Below are 23,766 nucleotides of genomic sequence, written 5' to 3'. Positions count from 1 at the left end.
ATTCTTGAAAACACGTACAGATGTTGCAACATTTTTTTTTTCCTGAAATGCAAGACAGTTAATCCCTGCTTTCTCTACATCAGTGTCAAAGTGTTTCCAGACACATCCACATAGCCACTGTACCTACACCACCGCTCAGGAATCTGGTATAGCAACCAATCTCAACGCAGGGCTCAATCCTACAAAGTCTACCACCCTCTCCTCCCAGCTGTTGAACTAACCTGGCTTCAAACTGCTGGCCTAGCCTAACGTGTCAGGAAAATGAGGGGAGAGTATTAGCCTTGGTAAGTGGGAGGCCCAGTAGCTGCATGTACAGCTGTGACTAAGAGCTACAAACTACCAGGCGGTGGTGGCGCCCGCCTTTAATCCCAGCACCTGGGAGGTGGGTGGCTCTCCGTGAGTTCGAGGCCAGCCGGGTCTACAAAGTGAGTTCCAGGATAGCCAGGACTGTTATACAGAGAAACACTGTCTCAAAAAAAAAAAAGTTACAAGATTTCCCCCTTAGAGTTAAGAAAGTCTATAGGCTAGGAACCTCTCTGAAAAGGAAAGGCCATAAGGGAACGGGACTGTAGAACATGCATACTATGAGGGGGATGGAGGAAAAGCTGGGTTTACCAGGACATATTCTATCCCTAGAGGCTCTGGAAGAAGGGGCTGGGAAACCAGAAGGAAAAATTCGAGAGTAAACAATCACATTGGGTAAACTTAAAGTCACAGTAACAGGACAGAGGCGCTTGGTGAGAGGGCACCCAGCTTCATAAGGATCTAGTTGAACGATGAAGTCTGATGGACCAGAAAGAGACAGAACGGGGCAATAAGGGCAGAAGAAACAATCGTGGCTTCCACAATAACAGCCTCTGGGGGTGATTTCGTAGCTTTCAGCCACAGCTCTTGGGTGGACCGGGTACATTTCAGGTCACCCAGTTACGTCCTGGTCCACTGTCTTCTCAGGCGTCCAGAAAAGAAAACACCTTCCCACTGGGTTCTTTAGAACTCCAAGGGTGGCCAGGAAGGGTGTGACCAGCAGGTTGTAACACAGCCAAAGAACCAAAGTTTAAAGATGACCCAGGCAGCTGGGCTGTCCGGGTTACCCAGGGCTCTTACTGAGGTAGCGCTGAGGAAGGACACTGGTATGTCCCAGCTGTGAAATGTTATCACGTCCTGATTCGGGTTTTAAACATTTTATTTCATGGTCCCACCTGGCCCTTTATCCAGGAACATTGGGAATGGATAATAGGGGAGCCACAGAGACACAGGCAAGGATATTACAAATGTGTTTTGGATTATCCTACTGCAGACATGGTTTTCATGCTGGTAGGTCAGAGGCCTGAGTCTGTGAAGATCCTGCTTCCCTCTGAGCCCACCAGTTTCATTTAGAGAGCGACATCCCATTTCCAGGTAGCCATGGTCACCAGTATCAGAATATTTCTTTTTTGAGGCAGGATCCTCATGTAGCCCAGGCTGGCCTAGAACTACACAGCCAAGGATGACCTTGAATTTTACTCCCTAAGTGTGTGCTGCCACGCCTGCTTTATTTGATGCTGAGGAATGAACCAGGGCTTAAAGAATGCTAGACAAGTGCTCTCCCAACTGAGCTACGTCCCCAGGTCTTCTTTGAGGAGAATGGAAATTCTGTTCTCTTCATCATGGGCCGGGTGGTCTCTGGGAACAGCAGGCCATGTGAGGAGAGCCATGGAAGTCACCCTGCCCCAACCATTTTGCACTCACCTGAGGGACACGGACAGGAGCCTCTCCATCTCGATTCTCCGCTTCAGGACTTCCTTCACCAGACCTTTGTCTGGACCCTGCTTCACCTTTTCTCTCCCGATTAAGTACAGGCACTTGGGGGTTAGCAGCAGGTCTCGCTTGACACCCTGAGAGGAGAGGAAGTTTCAGAAGGCAGCTAGACACAGTCAGAGAGACAGCTCTGACAGCGTGCGCCATTCTTTCAGGCCAGAGGGCAGCTGTCCTGGGTGGCGGAGCTTCCCTTTCACCAGCATGGCTCCCGTGTGACGACTGACCCAGGCCCCTTGACAGGGAACAGTCTGGCACATAGGATGATAATAACACTGGACTCTTTTCATCTTATAGAATGGCATCAGCAAATAGTTCAATAATAAGGTATCAGGACCACAAGCGTAAACATAAGTCCACAAGCACGGTGACCTTACAAAGGCTTGCTATAGCGTGGTTTTCAGATAGGCTTCCCTCTGGTGTCTGTAGCTTAGCCATTAATAAACACATAATAAGCTTTAGAATATATGGCTGACCACCTCATTACAGAACAAAGCAGCAGTGCTGAGAACACACCTCATAGCAGCTGGTCTATTTTCAGGGTACAAGGAATGACCTCCTTTTAATAAACAAATACAAGTGCTCTGTCGACTTTATGCCAGAAGAGGCATAAAGATCCCAGTACAGATGGTTGTGAGACACCATGCGGTTGCTGGGAACTGAACTCAGGGCCTCTAGAAGAATAGTCGTCCTAACCACTGAGCCATCTTTTGAGCCCTAACAACATCAGTCTTATTAAGCTGGTGCTGTTATTGTCTCCATTATTTTTTTCTGACTAATATAAGAAGTTGCTTTTTAAAAAGTCAGCTTGGGGAGGGGAAATGGAGAGATAGCTCAGTGGTTAAGAGCACTGGTAGCTCTTCCGGAGGACTTGGGTTCAATTTCCAGCACCCACATGGCATCTCTTAACTGTCCCTAACTCCAGTTCCAAGGAATCCAGCATCCTCACACAGATATATATGCAGGCAAAATACCAATTCACATAAAATAAAAATAGATTATTTTAAAGAGTCAGTAGGGGATGTGGCTCAGGTGATTACATGCCTGCCTAGCATGCATGAAGTCCTGAGTTCAATCCCCTAGCACGGCATAAACTGGGCAGGGTGTGTACACTTAAGATCACTCCAGAAGTAAAGGCAAGAGTCATGTCTGGCCACATATGGAATTCAAGGCCACTCAAATGCATGAGACTTTGTGTCAAAAACAAAACAAAATGTAAAGCATCTACTAAATAGAACGCTATATTAAGTATGGGAAGTTCCTCCTGGCAGAAATAGAACATAAAGGAACATTTAATGCACATCTTATTTTGCAAAACTAAATATGCAAATATGTCTGCATAAAAAGGTCTGAAGGACACCCACAACATGTTAACAGGGATGCTTGCCTACCATTGGCTGCTATTTTTCTTTTGAGTCTTTACGACTTTTCTTCAATGAACACAGTCTGCAAAATCGCAGCTTTTATTCTTGTAAATGTGAACTCTGTTTTGACTGTTAGGAGGCAGGTGGCAGCGTGTACCTTGAACCTCCTGTCGTACTTGGTGACGGTGTCAGCAAAGTCGATCTTCTCCCTCTTGCCCACAAACTGCTGCAGTTCCGGGTGCTCCTCCATGCCAATGTAGTCCCCGATGAAGTTCCGGTTGAGGCTGTTTCTTCTCCTCTCCTTCCTGTTCAACAGCAGGTCTGAGGCTACGATGCAGGAGAGCGGAGGAGAAGGGTCAGGCAGGCAGGAGGAGGAAGAAGACATTTGGAGTGAAATACACAAAGATTCTACACGACACAAGATTGGTTAACCCATGCCATATGCTGAATAAGAAGCATCTTGTGCTGGTTGTGGTGGCGCACACCTTTACACCCAGCACGCGGGAGGCAGGGGCAGGCTGAGCTGAGCTCGAGGCCAGCCTGCTCTACAGAGCGAGCTCCAGGACAGGCAGAGCTATGCAGAGAAATCCTGTCTTGAAAATTAAACTGTAATTTTTCTTAAGCTCAAACTATTTTTTGAGGAGAGGGTCTCACTTTGTAGACCAGGCTGGCTTTGAACTCACAGAGATCCGACTGCCTCTGCCTCCTGAGTGCCGGGATTAAGGTGTGTGCCAGCATTCCTGCTTTTCACATTTATTCTTAAGCTTTATTAAATGGGAGCCATGGGGAGAAGACTCTCCACATGAATGTGCTTGCCAGATAAAGATGCTCGCCACCAAGCCTGATGACACATAGGGTGGAATGAAAGATCCAACTCTTCAAGTCGTCCCTGACACAGTTCTACATGTGAACCGTGACACGTATATATGCACACATACACAGACAAGACACACAATATGAGAAAAAATGGAAAATGCTGAATGAATAAGCAAAATTATGAAAATACCTTCTTCTCTCATTTGGACATATTTCTTCCGGGCCACAAACTTTCTCCATGTTTTCTGTATCACCCGGGCATACCCATCATACTTTCTCTCTCTCATCTCTTCTAGAAGAAATAGCTGGAACAGAAAAACAAAACAAAACAAAACAAAAAACCATATGAGCCAATCCACATGATCTGGACAAAATTTTATATTGATTTAAAAAAGTATTTATTTTACAAGCATGAGTGTATTGTCTGTGTGTGTCCTGTGTGTATCTGGTGCCTTTGGAGGCCAGGAGAGGACACTGAATCCTCCAGAAGAAAAGTTAAGGATGGTTGTGAGCCACCATGTGGGAACTGAGTCCTCTGCAGGACCAGTAAGTGCTCTTAACTGCTGAGACATTCGCCCCACTAAACAGCAAACTTTGCTCTTCCAAGGAGGTTCAGTGTGCTGAAGAAACACACAAGCAACAGCCCCTATTATGAACAAATAATGAAACAATTACTATGGGATGTTGTTTATGAGCACCACCCACCTTCTATTTGTGTTTCTTCCCTTGACAGGAAGCAAAAGGCAAATGGCTGAGCCCGAGTGTGCTTGAACGGCCTCTGCCTTCCCTCGCTCACAGTCCCCGTGACTTGTTCTCCTTCCTTGGTCCAAAGAGGAAGCAGGTAGCCAGATCTAACGAGCAGATGTAGCCTGCTGTGAACAGCCTCAGAATAGAACCTTCCAGTTTCTGCCAGATCTGAGTTTGTGTTGCTGTGGGAAGAGGGCTGCCCTACTTTCGGTGGCATGAAAGTCTAGACTTCCCGCCTCATGCAATCTCCAAGGACTGTCTAAGGCACCGGGCAGAAACCACAGCGACTGCAGCCAGGCTGGAGCATTAGTCTTGGACTCTCTGGAGAACTGGCATAGCAAATGACGCCAGTCGGACTCTGGAGAGTCAGGCCATGTGGCCAGCTCAGGCTGATCAGTTCGCATGCAGCTAGACTTGGGGGTCATGAAGACCGATAAGGCGTTACGCGTGCTGAGTGTCCACTGTAGTCAAGCATCCCTCCGGACTAACCTTCGACGCCTCAACACATAGCTGTCTATTTCACAGATGAGAACATTGGACCTAGACTGGGTACGGCTGAGCAGTTTTCTAGGCACGGATGGATGGCAGGCTCCTCTTCTACAAGCATGAGTGTTTTGTGTGTGTTCTGTGTGCAGAACACACAAAGCTTTCTCTCTAGCTGCATTTCATCAGCTTGTAAAACCGGAGGAATGCATAGTCTACCTCCATGCAGTGGTTTACATAGCCATGGAGGGGAAAAAGTTAAAACCGACGAATAGAAACTCAAAGATAACGGTTGGCACTGGAAGATGTTCCAGAAGGGCTGGAGAGAAGGCTCAGCAGTGAAGAGTGCTTCTTGCTCTTGCAGAGACCTGACTTTGGTTCCCAGAACCCACATCAGGAAGCTCTCAACTGTAGCTCCAGGGACTCTTGACACCCTCTTCTGGATTCTGAAGGCACCTGCACCCAGGTGCACTCCCGCCCATGCAGGCACACACACACACACACACACACACACACACACACACACACACACACACACACAAATTAAAATTAACACAAATAAAACTTTTTTTAAAAAAATTCCAGAGGTAAACAAGGCAATTGGGTTTGAAGGAAGCTAAAAATGTCGCCTGTGTTTATCTGAGCATATACATTGTCCAGGAGCCACTTACATGCCACCTGGTCTTTCCCAATTACCTCCCTGGTTGTCTAGAAACATCCAGAACAGCAAATGCTGACAGGGAGGAACACCGAACCCTACAGCCTTCAGAGCAGTTCCAGCTGGATGAAGGAACATATTTCAGACCTAAAATATGGGACTCACAACTTAGAACTGGACAGATGTCTGAAATCTCAGCTCTATAGTCTCCATGTGGGAGAGCGTTCGTTGATCTTTCTCATCTTGGTTTTTTTCCATTTCCAACTAATCTGGGAGGACACACATAATACACCTGTGCCCAGAAAGGAGGTGGCACCAACAGCTCCCAGAAATCCAAGAGATTATTTCAAAGATGAGTTGGGTTTTAGGTGCTTCTTTGGTTTTTATTTTTCCCCACTCCAAAGTCCAGGAGGTTAGACATCAGGGAGTTTTGAGAATAAAGAGAAAAACCAGACAGACAGATGCATAAAACAAAACACAAACTCTCTGGTGCCCAATCTTATAGCAGTTTTTGAAGAACAGAGGTTATTTGGTGTGTATGCAGCAGATGCTGCAAGAGGTAGGTCAAAATATCACAAGGTGGCTTTGTTGTTTTGAAGATTCATTTTTATTTGTGTGTGTGTGTGTGCCAGTGTGGGTACCCTAAGAGGTCAGGAGAGGACATGGGATGCTGGAAACTGAACGTGGGCCCCCTGGAAGAACAGGTAGCACTCCTAACCACTGAGGAGCTCCCTAAGGCAGGTTTTACAAACTAAATTTTGGGGAGAGTGCTTCCAAGTCAAAGCCGGATGTGGACAGGAACAGGAACGGGGAGGGGAAAGGAAGGTGATGGCTCATCTGTGTGCAAGTTCAGAGATGGAGAAAGGAGAAGCGAGGGTGGCTAACAGCTGTTGGGAGGAAGGCAAGCTAAAGGAAGGCCAAAATAAACATGGGTTTCGGGTATAAATTCCAGAGCTCAATTAAGTCAGAATGAAAAATCAGGAGAAAATAAAAAATCAGGCCGTTTTAATTATACATGAAGATTTTCTAAGTCGGAAAGTGAGCCGTACAAGCCGGCAAATCTCTGGGTTGTACTGACTAATCGCGCCGGCTCGTTTTAGTAGAACAGGAGCTGCGCTGGGGGTTGCCTAATGGCATATGACACAACATTTTCATTGGGAAATGAAATTGCCGCGGGGCTATAAATAACTCAGAGTGGAGAAGCGCGACCACAACCTTATAGATGGTCGACTGGCGGGTGCCACTTAACTTCCTACATAATTTCCAGGCCTTGCCAAGCCATCCAGCTTGAGCCTCCATCACTTTTGAGTCTCAGGCTCATGCCACAGATGGGAAAGGAATCAGGATGGGGAGATTGCTGCGAGGCCAGAATTTGCCTATTCCTTACAACACTATTCATGCCCATGCTAGTTCCTCTCAGGCTGATGAGTGTATTTACCAACTTCGTCATCAATTCTTCTTCCTTTTTTTTTTTTTTTTTTTTTTTTTTTAATGGTGAGTCTTGGGTAGCCCAAGCTGGCCTCAGACTCACCTTGAGGTTCTGATTTTAGTGCCACTCCTACAAAGCAATGCCTTTACTCTATAGCTGCAGAGCTAAGCAGGCAGAATTACTCAGAGCTTTGCTGGGCTCCCACATACACGATCGCAACACTCACGTGTGCATTGGAGCAGATTAAGAAATCTCCATGCTCCCCTTGTAAAATTCCGATAAGTTCATGAAGTATAAATGTGCATGCATAAGCCAGGCAGGGGTGGCGCATGCCTTTAACCCCAGTACCCAGGAGGTAGAGGTGGGTGGATTGCTGTGAGTTTGAGGTCAGCCTGGTCTACAAGAGCTAGTTCCAGGACAGGCTCTAAAGCTACAGAGAAACCCTGTCTCGAAAAACAACAAAACAAACAAACAGACAAAGAATATGCAAGTCTGGCTGTCCCTGTGGTGCCTGGGTCCCATAGTCCAGACTCTTCTCTTGTCCCCTCAGAGTTACTCCCCAGCTCCTTCTGGTCTTCCGGTCTCTATCCTGGAATTCCCACCCTGAGCCCACGTGTAACTGGCCTATTTGGTGTAACTGAGATGAGGACACAGTTGCCCAAACTTCCCTTATGGCACAAACACCTCCCTTCGGCAGTGTGTGTTTTTCGCAGCTGAGATGATTGTTAACCTTGTTGACTGGGTGGGATTTACAGTAGCCAAGGAAACAAATCTCTGGGTGGGTTGGTGTTATCTAGAGTAGGTCAACAGGGAAGGGAAGGCCTACCCTAATGTGAGTAACACCATTTCATGGGCTCAATTCTCAGATGACATAGAAAGGAAAAAGCAAGCTAAGTCCCAGCGTTCACTGTTCCCTGCATTTTGGCTGTGGACATACCTACCGTGACTAGCTGCTTCAGGACCATATCCCCCGGAACCATGAACCAAGCTAACCCTTTCCTTTTGGGAGGCATTTTGTTGTAGCAATGGGACAAATACCAATACTGTAACTTCGGGCAGTTTCTGCCAAAGGTTTTTGGTACATAAAAGGAACCTAACCGGTCAAAGCCCTTGTCCTTGGAGATGACCTGGACCTCACAGAGGAGGAAAGAGGAGAAAAGAAAGCCATCGTACCCGGTGCTATTTTATTCAATAACCGCATGCCAGGAAACAAGTCTGGTTGGTAGAGGAGGCTGGGGACACGGAGGTGACAGGCTTCTTTGAGAAAAGGCTAAGAAAGGCGTGAGGTGGAGGAGCACTAGTGTCCAGCTGTGTGGCAGGGCAGCAGGCAGAGGCAAGATGGGAGGAGAGGGGTGGGGCAGCAGCCGGTACTCACAGACTCTGGGGCTTTGATGAACACTTTACTCTTCCCCAGCTGAAATTGGTCATTGTCCATATTGACCGACTGCAGTAGATGCAGAACCCCTTGCTTCTCATCTCCTCTCCACACAGGCCAAGTGGCTTTGGTCAGGATGGCGTACCTATGGCGGCAAGAGGGCAGAGGGGTCATGCTTAGGGTGGTTCCTGGGCTCCTGGTGGGGCGAGAGGGGCCTTGAAGGCCATGCTGTCGCTGTGCAGCTCGGCTCCCTCAGCGCCACTCAATGGCAGGCGACGGGTCTCAATGACTAGAAGGGTCTTCCACACCTGGTCTAACGGTTACAGCACTTCTGACCCTCCCTCCCTATCCTGGTGTTTCTCTTTTGGTTTTTTGAGACAGGGTTTCTCTCTGTTGCCCTGGCTGTTCTGGAACTTGCTCTGGTCTTGAACTTACAGAGCTCTGCCTGCCTCTGCCCCCTGTGTGCTGGGATTATGGATATGAGGCACCACTGCCCGGCCTGTCCTGGTGTTTCTGAGTTCACACCCTGGTGGAAAAGCACTTTTCTTTCCCCTCATTGCCTAGAGGTTCCCATGACAAATATTCAAATATTTCAGGCAAATCAAAATATCATTTTTCTTCTTAATCCTAATCTCTTCAGATTTCAGGCCATTTAGTAGCATGAAAAGTTTTACAAAGCTGGGCCAGGGAGGTGGCTCAGTTGGTAAATGATTGTCATGTAAGCACGGGGACCTGAGTTCATTCAGCCTTCAGAGCCCATGAAAACGCCAGACACAGGGGTGCATGCTTGTGACCCTCACACTGGGAGGGGGAGACAGGAGAGTCCTGGGGGTTGTTGGCCAGTGCAGCTTACTTAGTAAGCTGTGGGGCAGCCAGAGAACCCGTCTTGGAAAAAGCATGGCTGGCTAGATGGCTCAGCAGTTGTGGTTCCCAGCACTCATGTCAAAACACATATGTGCCAGAGCCCTGGGAGCTGAAATTACAAGTGCACTTGAGCCGGCTTCTGTCTGGGATATGAACTCTGGTACTCTGGTAGAACCTTGAGGGTGCTGTTAACCTCTGAACCATTTCTACGGCCCCAGCCTTTGCATACAGAGACATTTATGTCTTTTAAATTTCTTTTTTTTTCTCATGGTGCTGGGAATTGAATCCAGGACTTTGTACAAAACAGCCAAGATAAAGTCCCAGCCTTGGTTTTGTTTTTATTTTTTCTTTTCTTTTCTTTTCTGTGGACTTATTATTATGATTGCTTTATAGATTTTTAAAGTAAGCATGATAATTTTCCTGCACATAAGTATGTTTATTACATGCGTAATAGGCCTGGTACCCTAGGAGGCCAGAAAATGGCACTGGATCCCCTAGAACAGGAGTTATAGTCAACTATGAGATGCCACCATGTGTGCTGGGCACTAAACTTGGGTCCTCGGCAAGAGCAAGTGCTGGTTTTAACTGTTGAGTCATCTCCCCAGCCATCACTAAGCCTGGTTTTGTGTTATGCTGGAGATTGCACCCAGGGCTTCCTGCACGCTAGGCATTCTGCCAACTGACTATATGCTCAGTAGTTCCATAATTCATCCTTCCTTCCTTCCTTCCTTCCTTCCTTCCTTCCTTCCTTCCTTCCTTCCTTTCCTTCCTTCCTTCCTTTCCTTCCTTCCTTCCTTCCTTCCTTCCTTCCTTCCTTCCTTCTTTCCTTCCTTTCCTTTCCTTTCCTTCCTTCCTTCCTTCCTTCCTTCCTTCCTTCCTTCCTTTCCTTCCTTTCCTTCCTTCCTTCCTTCCTTTCTTTTTTTCTTTCTTTTTTTTTCTGAGACAAGGTTTCTCTGTGTAACTCTGGCTATCTTGGAACTGACTCTGTAGACCAGGCAGGCCTCAAACTCAGACATCTGCCTGTCTCTGCCTCCTGAGTGCCGGGATGAAAGGCGTGCGCCACCACCATCTGGCTCACATTACCTTATTTCTTAAAGGAACTTAAATAAACAGAACAATTCATCAGAGAGATCAGTCATTCCAACTTTGTATTTTAAGAACACTAAATTTATCATTTTCAAACCATGTAACACAGAGTGAGACCACTTAAACATGGTCCTGTCAAACATACTTTCAGGGGAATATAAAAATCAGTTTGAATTCAAATATGAGCCAGGCAGATGCCCATACCTTTAAGCCCAGCACTCAGGGGTCAGAGGCATGAGGATCTCTGTGAGTTCAAGGCCAGCCTGGTCTACATAGCAAGTTCCAGTATAGCCAGGGCTACAGAGAAAGACTTTAAACATGGATTCTACAAAGTGTTTGAAATTAAATGCCCTAGTTTATTTCCTAGGTAAGCTAAATATTTTCTTGCAGTTGTTTAGGCTAAATATTTTTTAAAGATTTATTTATTTTTACTTTATGTGCATTGGCTTTTTGCCCGCATGTATGTCTGTGTGAGGATGCCAGATTCCCTGGAACTGGAGTTACAGTTGTGAGCTGCCATGTGGGTGCTGGGAACTGAACCCAGGTCCTCTGGAAGAGTGGCCAGGGCTCTTAACTGCTGAACCATTTCTCCAGGCCCCTAGGCTAAATATTTCCTTGCAGGTGTTTTCCCACTATTAATCCATCCAGTTAAGTCCAGCTCCCATGTCATGATTATGAATTCTTGTACCTGGTGGTTTGTTCTACAGAAGACTTACTAACTCGGTGACATATTCTATATTATGGCTTTCATAAAAAGACAAAAAAAAAAAAAAAAAGCCCTAAAAACAAAAAGAGGGGCAAAAAACCCGAACAGAAGTTCCCTAAAGAGGAAATATAAATGGCCAATAAACTCATGAAGAGTTTTGAATATCCTTTGCCATCTGGAAAATGCAAATCAAAGCCACAGTGAGATACCATTTCACACCCACTAGTAAGGTTAGTCAGATATTAGCATATGTTGGCACAGACTGGGATAAAATGGAACCCTCAAATACTGTGGGTGCAGATGCAACATGGTGCACCCACTTGGGGAAACAGCCTGGCGGTACTCCGCGAGTTAAACATAGAATTAGCATATGACTCAGCAATCCTACTTTAGTTCCACATCCGAGAACTGGAACGCGCATCCTCTCCAAGGCTCAGACAAGAGCCGTGATAGCAGCGCTACTCACATCGGCCCCAAATGGGAGCAACTGAAGGACGAATAGGTAAAATGTGGCAAATCCACACAATAGAATATTATTCACCAAGGAACAAGAGTAAGATGTAGACACACTATAGAAACCATCGACGGATCTCGAAACACCATGGTGCCACAGTCATATAGCCAGTCACAGAGGACATGTATGTGACTTGGGCAAGTTGACGGTGACGGAAAGCAGATGGGTGGCTGCCTCACATGGGTGACAGAGGACAGATGATGACCACGGAGAGCAGGGCTTCTTTTCAGGGCAATACAACACTCTGAAATGAGTTGGGATGGATGCCTACCTCTGTGGCTACATTAAAATTTGTTTGGTATGTGCTCTGAATGGACAGATAAGCTAACTTGAACCCCAAAATTCCATTGCCCCAGAGGTAGTAACTCGTCCGATACCTCTGTAGAAACTTCTGGAAGACTCTCCGATAAGCATAACCGGCTCTTCTCACGCGGATGTTTTCTTTGAGACCCAGGTATTCTACTTGATGTTTTACCCTAAAACAGAATACGGAACGTGGAGGTTACTGGAAAATTCCTCACCAACTTTCTTAACTACCCTCCCCTTGCCCGCCACCCCCACCCCCAACTGCTACTACCAAGTTTCAGGGAGCATATTTACAAGACCTGTAATGATAGTGGCCAAGATGAACTTTTGAACTACTGCATGATATTAACCTAAGAACATTATGAACTACTGCAATCATTCAAGAAGACACCAGAAATCTATTTTACAGAACAACAGCAAAATAAAAACCCAAAGTCAGGCATGGAACTGTGTGTCTGTAATCCTAGCTACTTGAGAGACTGAGACAGGAGGATCCAATCCATTGAGCACAGAAAAATTCAAGGCCATTCTGAATATTATAGTGAGATCCTGTCCCAAAATAAGAAGTGGGATTGGTGAGATGGCTCAGCAGATAAAGACTTTTGCCACCAAGCTTGCTAAACTGAGTTTGGTCTCTGGAGCCCACGTGGTAGGGAGGAAAGACTCATAAGTTGTCTTTTGTCCCCCATTCATGTGCCCTGGCGCTCATGCGTACCCACTTCAAAGAAACAAATAAGTGTAACGCTAAAAATAATTGACAAAAATAAAAATAAGGTCCTATACACTTGACATTTGGATTACAAACATTTTTTATTCAACAAAATAACTAACTTGTTGAATTAAGCATTGTTAGAATTGTTTTTATCATTAAAGTTTAATAACAACTTTAGACTCGATGAGACTACACTTCTAGGATCTTTCAAATGACCAAGTTAAGAGTGAGCTAAAATCACGGGGCAGTGGTGGCACAAATCATTAATCCCAGCACTCGGGAGGCAGAGGCAGGTGAATCTCTGTGAGTTCAAGGCCAGCCTGGTCTGCAGGGCAAGTCCCAGGACAGGCTCCATATCTATGAAGAAACCCTCTCACCCCCCCCCCCCAAAAGAATAGTCTAAAACCTATTTCAATTATATGTCTTACTGAGTAGCTGGTCTTGATTACATACAGACCCACCTGTCTGTCTGTCTCTTTGGTGCGACTAGTTTTTTGCTTATTTGTTTTTTTTAAATTTATTTATTTATATATAGTATATGGTATTCTGGGCACCAGATCTCATTATAGATGGGTGTGAGCCATCATGTGGTTGCTGGGAATTGAACTCAGGACCTCCGGAACAGCAGTCAGTTCTCTTAACCTCTGAGCCATCTCTCCAGCCCCCTGCTTATTTGTTTTTAAGTAACAGTGAACATCTAGTACGTTTCCAAGGGTCTAGCTTCAGGCAGCCACGTGCACTGCAGACCCCGCCCATCTCTACAGAGGGATGATAGACAAGCTTCCCCACCAGTTATGGTTCATTTCTATTCCTGTTTTTCCAAGCCAGGTTCCACAGGTCTTCTTTGAAACTTGGCCTGCGGCCTAGAGCTCTTTCTTCTCAGTCACAAGAGTTGACTCCTTCAGGACAGCCTTTTCTAGTTTCCATTGTCATGTGTGCACGGATGCAGGTGCACATGGTACATGGGGGCGTGTGGCTGCTCAAGGTGGATGTCGGATATTATCCTCTCTTTTCTACCTTACTCAGCAAGGCACAGCCCTTTCCTTAAACCCAGAGCCTGTGGACATGGCTGGCCTCTCTAGTCGGGTGCTCTGAGGATCCCGTCCCTGCCTTCCGCGGCTGGAATTACAAGCGGGCTGCCACACCCATCTGGCATTTGCTTTGGCTTTGGGAAGCAGATCTCCAGTCCTTCTGCTTGCACAGCAAGTACTTTGACCACAGAGCCATCTCTTCAGCTCCAGGACAAACAACCTTTCGAGTCTTTATATGGAAAGACAGATATTCAACAGGCACATTTCCCTTGAATTAGAAGCAGAGACACTCTAGAAACCTGACTTGGAAAAATAATTTTCCTTTCTCGTTTCTCCAAATAAAAAAAAATCACTATTGTCTCTTTCTCCTGTAAGAAAAACATGCAGAAGTGCCCTTTTATCTTAAAAAATAGACAAACACAATTTATATGTATGAGTACTTGCTTGTAGTTATGTTATGGGCATGGTGTGTGTGCAATACCTAAGGAAGCCAGAAGAGGGCACTCTATAACTGGGTGTTGGTGATTGATCCTGGGTCCTCTGCGAGAGAGCTCATAACTGCTGAGCCATCTCTCCAGTCCGAAAGTGCCAACTTCGGGTGTCTGCTGCTTTCAATGCACTATTCACAAACACTGGCTTCTCTCCAAGCCTCAGGCAGGCAACACGGATTCACCAGACAGGCCTTGCCTTTGAATCACACGGGCAAGAATATTCTCTGTATGAAGCTCTTGCTTCCCAGCTGATGAGATTGCTCCGCGAGTAAGGCACCTGCTGCCAAGCCTGATGACCGGAGTTCGACTCCTGAGATCACATAATAGAAGGTAAAGACTATACTCCCACAAGTTGTCTTCTGACCTTGACACGTGAAGCGGCACATGAATACCACACACAATATGGTTTTCCATCCTGGTATATGAAGAGGCCAGGGATTAATATCGGGATATTTTCCTCAATCTATTAATCATCTCCTTAGCTTTTTGGAGACAGGGTCTCTCACTGAATCCGAAGCTTGCTATTTATGGAGCCCTCCGGAATGGCTGCGAGCACATGACATGGGATGCTGGGAACTGAACTCTGGTCCTCTGGAAGAGCAGTAAGTGAGCCATCTGTCCAGCCCTGAGCTTGTCATTCTGATTAGACTGGCTGGCCAGCAAGCCTCTGGGAGCTTCCTTTCTCAGCGCCATCCTGCTAGGGTTACAGACGGACACCAATAGACCCAGCTTTCACGTGGATGTAGGGATTTAAATTCAGCAAGCAGTCTGTGCACTGAGCCATCTCTCCAGCTTGAATCAAGTTAGAGTTTGTTAAAGTGGCATCAAGGTCCAGGAAATTTCTTACGTATATTTTCTGCTGTATGACAAGCAGTCTAGCAAATCCTGTAATGTGTAAAAGAACTTCAAGGTACCAAAGGACCCAAGATGTTTTTGCTGGAGCCTCACTGCTGGTGGGCATTGGTCCTAACTGTTCCCCAAGGTTACCATTTCCACCCTATGGGAGGAGTCACCCCAGGACGGTCTTCACTCCCTCCCTCCTTCCCTCAAGCAAGCCAAACACTGGGAGGGCAGCAATTCAGGATCCAAGGCCAGCCACTTTGCCAGAAGCCAAACAAAACCACATTTCAACAGGAAACAAAAAACCCCATACCTCATAAACTTGTGGAATGAGCAACCCTCTCTACCAAGAACTTCAATTGAGCATGTAATTCCCACAGCGACTCAGCCCTCCATTCTCACAAGGGAGTGAGGCCATCTGTGAGTAAACCTATGGGGGAGTTGTCCGGCTGGAAATGGGAGCCAACATCAGCAGCTCGCACCCTGAGCTTTCATAAACCATGATGTGTGGATGCTTACTGAGTCTCTGCTGAAATTCAGTGAAGAACTTCGGTCATGGGAGAGGCTCCCCAGTGCTGGGATCACAAGCACATGCCACCAGATTCAGAATTTTAATATAAAAAGGTTCAAGCAATAGCTACTGTACAATTTCTTTACAAGGAAGCCTGTTAGCACAACCATTTATTTAAGGTTGAGAGTGGTACTTCACTATAGGGCAACCAAGGTTTTATTTTTCTCGATTAACTTTTATTATTTTTAATTTTGTGTACTTGTGTTTGTCTATATGTGGCCATGTGCATGTGAGTGCAGGTGCCTGCAGGGGCCAAAGGTGTTGGACTCCCCGGAGATGGAGTTACAGGTGGTTGTGAGGTGCGTGATGACGAGGCTCCTGGGAATCAAACTAGGGTCCCCTGAGAGAGCAGTGTAAGCTCGGAGCTGCTCAGCCAATTCTCTAGCTTCCGGTAAAATGCTTTCATTTAAGATGATTTCTTGGAAAGAGGTAGGGAAGTAAAGTGGGAGAGTTTGCAATGAAGAAAGAGTGGACTTAGGTACCTACCTACCCCTTAGGGGTACTTCTGATGTCAACGTTTTCTCTGAGGTTGCCCACAACACTACCCTGATGTGTGCACGAGCACGTGTATTTGCACATGTGAGTGGGTGGTCTGTGCACATATCAGTACACATTAGAGATCTCACGGACAGACATTATATCCTAGACCCTCTGTTTAAACGAGCCAGACTGGCAACGTGGAAGACAAAGTGTCTCATGCAGATCAGTCACTAACAGGTTGCCGCAGAGCACAGTTTTGATCCCCAGTCTAGCTCCGGATGGGACACCAGTGCAGTACTTAGGCTCTAGGTGCCTGCCTTGCAAGCATTAGCCCAGAGTTTGATCCCCAGAAGCCATGTTTAAAATAAGTTAGGCTGGGCATGGTGGTCCATGTTTGTAATTCCAGCACTCAGGAGCCCGGGAGCTTGGGGTAGGTAAGTCTGAGGCCAGTCTGGTTTACATAGTGAGTCCAGGCCATCCGGAGCTATATAGTATGACCATGTATCAAAGGAAGCAAAAGCAGCAGCTACTGTAGCCATAGTGGTGTGCCTGCTCCACCGTGCCTGGTTTACTTAGTGCAGGGAACAAAGCCTTGCCAGGGCCTTCTGTATCCTCCACAACCACTCTACCAACTCAGCTGCATCCCCGCCCACACCCTAGTGTTAAGAATGAAAGAACATTCTTCAGACGGTGATACCCAACCTAGGTGGGCCTGGGTGTGTCTTCTGTTCCCTGTCTGTCCTTCCCTCCTCTACAGAGGCTCAGGTATCATCTGTCATTGCTGAGAATGGGGCTTGAGGACAACATGGGCAAGGGACTCCACCCTGTCTCTCAGAGGATGTGCTCGGCAGCTGTCCTCTTTACGCCTGGTCTCTTCCCATTGTTTCCGTCACTTAGTCACTTAATACCTTACAAAACTCAGTTTTCTTTTCTCCCGGATAGGAACAGGGCATCCCGGTAGCCTGGGACCAGGTGATGTGGTGACAGAATGGGGTACCCTCTGTAGTTATCATCACCCCATCATGAGGTCATTCTCCAGTTCTTCCCAGGCTCCAAACGGATAGTAAGACCGGGCTTCATAGAATGGTCCCTGGATTTCCCAGCTGGAGACAAATCTTTTTAAAATATAGTCTAAATATTTATTTTATTTAATGTGCACAAATGTTTTGCCTGCCTGCCTGCCTGCCTGTCTGCATGTATCATGTGTATGCCCGGTGCCTGCAAAGGTCAGAAGAGGGAGTCAGATCCCCTGAAACTGGCATTAAGGATGATTGTAAGCTACCACGTTAAGGCTGGGAATTGAACCTGGGTCCTCTGAAAGAACAAGTGTTGTAAACTGGAGAGCCTTCTCTCCAGCCCCTGGAGATGAAGCTTCTCAGTCAACATCCACAGCTGTCAACTCACTTCACCCTGCATGGGCCACTTCCTAAATACCACAGTGCAATAGGCTTCTTCAGGAGCCAGAGCACCTGAGTACCCATGGTCCATCCATCTCCTCTGGCTTCATCCTTCCTTCACACTGTTCTTCTACAGAATGCTCAGAACCTCTAGCCTGTCTGAGGATCTTCACGGGCTAGAGTCACTGGCGGATCACGTTACCCCAGTTCTCAGGCTTTCCCTTGAGACTCCGAGCCAAACATCCTACACAGGCTACATGTTGTCCATCTAAACAAAGCCTCAAACTAACTTTAAAACCATCGTGACTCTTCGGAACAAAGGTTTGTTTTGACACCAGCCTCCAAACTAGCCAAGATCAACATTGTAAATTTATTCCGAAAGGAATGATACTGCAAACATATTAAAGACAAGATGAGGTGAACTATTACACAGATGGCGTTAGAAACAGGAAGTACCAAGCGCGCATGCCTCCTCTTTAGACAGAGGTTGGTTCGCCTGAGGGGGAGGTCATGCGTGCTTGCTCACCTCAGATGCCCCGCCCTCTCCTAGTCTCCTTGTGACATACCTGCTCTCCTCCCAGTCTTTGGGCTTCTTAGTTTCGTTTGGTTTTATGCAGCGGATGTAGTGGGGTGTACATTTCATTAGGGTGCTCACGAGGTCATTGGCTTGTTTCTAGTGGGAAGGATAAGGGCAGTTAGAGATGAGGAACTCTCTACGGCGGACGAGCTTCCAAACCAAACCTGCAGGACTCTAGCACATAGCTAGAAAGAAATCCTTATGGATCTGCTTGTTGTGCCGCTGACTTTTATGATGATTTTTATCACACCCAGGAGTTGGAAAATTGAACACTGAAAACCATTAGGCAGTTTTGGTAGGCTAATAAAGAAAAGCTATAGATATATGTACATATATGCATATATGTATGTACACATGTATATATAGATATACACATATGTACATATGTGTAAATCTTCACATGTGACTCTTTTTATCAGGAATTATGCAGTTGTCAATTTGCACTGACTGAGGTCATTGTAAAAACACTTGTGTGTGTGTGTTTTGTTCTTTGAGACAGGGTCTAAGGCATCCTAGGCTATTTTAAATCACTAACTTAAAGAATGACCTTTAAGTCCTGATTATCCTGCCTTAGCATCCTAAATGCTAGGATTATAGTCATGCATGACCATGCCTGGTTCTTGACACAATTATTATTATTTTTTTGGTTTATTTGTTTAAAATTATAAGCCAGGGATGAAATCTCAAATCTCTTTCCTAATAGTGTCATCTATGAAGAATCTCTTTATTAAAATGAGGAAGAGGTTGGACAAAGGGCTCTGCAGTTACGAGAGTTTGTTACTCTTCCAGAGGACCTGAGTTATGTCCCTAGTATCCTACAATGGGTGGCTCACAACTGCCTGTAATTTTAGCTCCAAGGGATCTGTGGGCACCTGTATACCCATATCACACACACACACACACACACACGCACACCACCACCACCACCATCACCACCACCACCCATAATAATAATAATTAATAAAAGGATGTAAACTTACAGCTAAAGAAAGTGAAACTCATTAAAAATATATATAATTCATTAATGTCATATATACCATTTTATCCAGTGTCCCCCTTGCTTTGTCCCTTCACAGGGCTCTCAGAAGGCTCCTTGCACTTTTCTTTGTGGGACAGAAGTTAGTTGTCACACAGCAAAATGAGTCTGTGTAAAATCATCTGTCACTAGCTGTGCCCTGGGTACCCAGAGCAGGACTGAGTTCAACCAGAAAAAGCCACATAAACAAATCTGGAACTGCTTAGGATGTATTTCACATCATGAGAATTGCACACGTGGAAGAAACGGGAGTAGCTGCTCACATGAGCAACTCCACCGCACAGCTGAGCACTCCCTAGGGGTCCATGATGCTCTACTTAGGCAAACTCTCCTTCCGAGACTGTCAGCTTGCAGAGAGAGAGAGAGGGAAAAAAAAACCCTCTAAAAGAAAATAGTGGGAAGGCCTGCCAGGAAACCAGGGAGCCATTCCCAGTCAGCAGAAAGGCTCTGCTGATGAGAGACAACCCGCCCTCAATTAGGGCTTCTCTATTTTCACGTACTTGGGAATCTGAAACCCTCAGAAAACTGATGGGTAGCAAAGTAGGATGTTCATCAGTGAATGGTGTTCTTGTGTGAGCGCGCAGAAAACAGCATTCTTTGCGCTGCCCGGAATTGAGGACAGGAGTAGAGAGGTTGCCCCACCGTAGTAAGGACTCTGACCACAAAGGAAATTGCCTTCTACCTCCTTTGCTGATAAAATGACATTTGGAAACAAATTCGATCATCTCTGCTATACGCCAGGTGAAGCAAGGGAGGGACTGCAGGGTCTCTCTGAGCAAAGCTTTTAAAGTTTTAGTTACTTATGCTGGGTGTGTTGAGTGTTTTGCATGTAGGCAGGTATGTGCTATGTGCATGCATGGTGCCCATGGAGGTCAGAAGAGGGCATTGGATCCCCTGGAGTTATGGATGGTGTGAGTTACTCAACATGTAGGTGCTGGGATTCACATCTGGGTCCTCCAGCCAGGGCTCTTAACTTGCTGAGCCATCTCTCCAATCCTAACCTTTATTTATTTATTTATTTAAATAGGGTCTCTGTATAGAGCCCTGACCATCTTGGAACTTACCATGTAGACTAGGTTGGCTTCAAAATTACAGAGATCTACCCGCCTCTGCCTCCGAGTGCCCCCACACCCAACTCTTCGTTCTTAAGCCTCTAAATTTCTAGTTTGCTTTCAGGTTTTGATACTAATTGTTATTTACGGTTATTCAGCCCTAAGCAGGTGGCAACAGACTTCCTTTGCACTGTAGCCTAAGGGACACACCCAGAGGCAGCAGAGTCACTTCACGTGTCCCCTGACAGTTCTTCTTACAATAGTCATGGCTCATTGATGCATCACAACAATCCCGGAGAAGTTGTGACTGCTCGTACTTTTACTCTTTCAAATGAGAATACCAAGCTTTACAGGATAAAGGATTCCTTGGGACAACACAATTTATACGCTACAAAGATGAGACTTGAAACCAAGTCCATGTTTCTTACCCACAATGCTCTTTTGCCTTCCTATGAGTGATAGAGAATAGTGCGGTGTGACAGCAAAGGGATTAACGGGGTAAATGTGGACAGGCTAGCCTACATTTCAATGGCCATGGGTCACTCTCGGTGTCTTGTGAGGTGACTAGGAAGCAAACTGGATTAGTTCTGACTCCAGACAAGCATGCATTGATTAGATAAAGAGGTACCAGCATTATTCAACAGAAGTGAGAACCAAATTACAAAACCAAGACGGGACAGTGGGGAGAGCCTCGGTGGTGCTCCTGGCTCTGTTATGCGGGAGGTGGGACACCATGGCTCTGCCTGTGTTTCTAGGCTTCAGCTCCTCCAGCTGCAGCCCACACAGGTGATGGAGCTAGAAAGCCTCTGATGTCCTAAAGGCTGGAGCATATGCCGCAGTGCATGATGGTATAGTTCGCCATCTCCCACTCGTGGCTCCAGGTTCACTCAGGTAATGCCTCATGTGTCTACCTGCGCTCACTAGGAGCTTGAGTCTGCTCTGCCTCGAATCAAACCTTCACTCTGATCTCAACACTGGCCTCTTCCAATCACAACATATACTTGAAGGAAGCCTCAAAATCAAGCATTATTAAATGTAATATAGTTTTATTTAAAAGATTTGTTTTTATTGTATGCATATGCGTGTTTTGCTGGCATGTATTCATGTGTAAGGGCCCTTGGTGGTCAGAAGAGGGAGTTGGATTCCCCTGGGACTGAAGTTACAGAGGATTGTGAGCCACCATGTGGATACCAGGGACCAACCAACCTAGTCTGCTGAGAGATCTCTCCAGCTTTATAAATGCAATATATTTTTTGCTTTAGCAACTTGATGGGAGTGTCCATCAAATGACAATTCTAATTAACTCCTGGAGATCAGTTTTTATTTTCAAATAATTAAAACAATAAAATGTGCAACACTAAAACTACCTTCAATATAAAATTTTCTGTCCAGAAACCTGGAGTCCCTTTCAATATACTCTTGGGATATATCTGCCAAATAGTATAGATACAGAAGGGACAAGGGACAAGGAACTGAGCCATGACTATCCCTCAGTGATGTTTCGGGAGGGCATATAAAATAGACTTTCATTACTGTAGATCACTAGGTAGACCTTGATCACAGGATCCATCAGAGAGTGTGGGATTTGGGTATATTCTTGTATATATCCCTTTAGAAAACTAAACTTCAGGCTGATATCCCTAGACAAAGGCCTCAAATGTGGTTTTCTAAACATTCTGTGTACAGTCCAGAAAGGTGGTAACTTTTTAAACTACACACAAACTTGAAGAAAGGAAGCAAGCTGCCCTCAAAGGAGAAGTAAGAGGCCTCTATCTCCACTCATGAGGCATATTCCAGACCACTTGAAAATGAGTCACTCTGACCTTGGGGGATCTGAGCCCTTGGATCTGAACGTGACAGTCTCATGACTAGAGTTTCCAGCCCAGAGCTTGTCCTCATCCGGGTCCTTCAGGCTAAGGCATGAGTCAGAACTTCATGCAGATGTTAGCATCTGGGCCTCAGGAAAATCACATCTGTTGTCTGACCTCAGCTCTCTGTCCCAGAGACCCAAATCCAGTCAAGCCTTAGAATGGCTCTTAAGGACATGATGTCCCTATAACCGAGAGGGCTCTGCCTACCAGCTCAAAACTCAGCCTGCCTTAGCTGGGTGGTGGTGGCACACATCTTTAATTGCAACACTTGGGAGGCTGAGGCAGGTGGATCTCTGAGTTCGAGGCCAACCTGGTCTACAAGAGCTAGTTCCAGGACAGAGAAACCCTGTCTTGAAAAAACAAAACAAAACAAAACAAAAACCTCAGCTTGCCACCAGTGGACATGGTATCGTTTGTCTGTGGTGTCTTCTGTTCAGATGACTGATGCAGAAGGATGGCTTGAGTCCAAGAGTTTGAAGAATATGACAAGATTTTATCTTTGTTTCTTTGGAACAATCCCATTTTGCAACCAGACTAGCATGGAACTCATGACCCTCTTGCCTTAGTCTCCTAAGCACTAGCACATAAGGCAAGTGTCCCACACCTGGTGAGACTACACAATCCCCCACCACCTTCCTGTGACTCAGACTCATAATCCTCCCGGGTCTACTGCCTAAGCGCTGGGATCCTGCCTGTGTGCTAACTCAGCTGGAGCGGCTTAGAACGACCTAACTTGTTTATGGTGCTGGGACTCAAATACCATTTCTTGATCCATCCAGATAGTCCAGAAATTCCATTCTAAAAACAACAGCCAACAACTGCACCAACATCTCACGTCCAACTTCATCCATAAAACGTAAAAGGTCCTCTTATGGAACTGTGTCCTTTACTGAAGTCAATGTTTCTGTCCCCAGGAAGGTTATCCAGATCTGGAAAGGCAGGCTTCATCCATGAAGGAGTTGAAGCGAAAGGGCAGAGGGCAGTGCGGTCACAACCATGGCGTCTGTGACAATGGTGTCAATCAGGAAGGCACAAACTGAAGGGCACCATGGAATGGAAGATGGAGTGAAGGAGGGTGAGTGGAAGCCTGGGGCAAGGAATGAGCATGTGCAAAAAGAAAGAAAACAAACCACCTACAGCAGCAAGCAGAGACGAGGGCATGGGCAAAGAAGAGGGTGCACACTGGTAGGCAGGAATGTAGGGATGCAGACACTGACTATGGATGATCGAATTTAACCACCACCTTGGGCGTTAGTGTTACAATCTCCACCTTGCAGATAAGTAAGAAGTGTCTGTAAGGACAGCACAGCAGAAGGGGAGGGAAGAATGCATTTTGTTTGTTTGTTTTTGTTTTGTTTTTCAAGACAGGGTTTCTCTGTAGCTTTGGTGCCTGTCCTAGAACTAGCTCTTGTACATCAGGCTGACCTCGAACTCACAGAGATCCATTTGCCTCTGCCTCCCGAGTGCAGGGATTCAAGACGTGTGCCACCACCGCCTGGCACTGAGAACTTTTAAATTAATTAGTTAGGTATTTTTATGTGTACATGTGCCTGTGTGAGTTTATGT

The 23,766-nt window shown here is 46.1% G+C and overlaps 1 protein-coding gene across 1 annotated transcript in view; it reads right to left on the bottom strand.

The window, feature by feature from the left end:
- Myo1e (myosin IE) overlaps window positions 1-23,766 on the bottom strand; it is a 197,219-nt gene that overhangs the window by 26,104 nt on the left and 147,349 nt on the right. The window contains exons 17-22 of the mRNA XM_048423271.3: window positions 18,231-18,337; window positions 12,214-12,312; window positions 8,667-8,811; window positions 4,165-4,279; window positions 3,316-3,485; window positions 1,729-1,874 (exon numbers count right to left, since the gene is read on the bottom strand). Of these exons, the coding sequence (XP_048279228.3) occupies window positions 1,729-1,874; window positions 3,316-3,485; window positions 4,165-4,279; window positions 8,667-8,811; window positions 12,214-12,312; window positions 18,231-18,337 (782 nt within the window). The remainder of the gene's footprint in view (window positions 1-1,728; window positions 1,875-3,315; window positions 3,486-4,164; window positions 4,280-8,666; window positions 8,812-12,213; window positions 12,313-18,230; window positions 18,338-23,766) is intronic.

Source organism: Myodes glareolus, chromosome 4 (genome assembly GCF_982192425.1).
Source record: "Myodes glareolus chromosome 4, mMyoGla1.1, whole genome shotgun sequence".
NCBI lineage: Eukaryota > Metazoa > Chordata > Mammalia > Rodentia > Cricetidae > Myodes > Myodes glareolus.
Note: the sequence above shows the minus strand (reverse complement) of the source record. Positions and strands in the feature narration are given on the sequence as shown.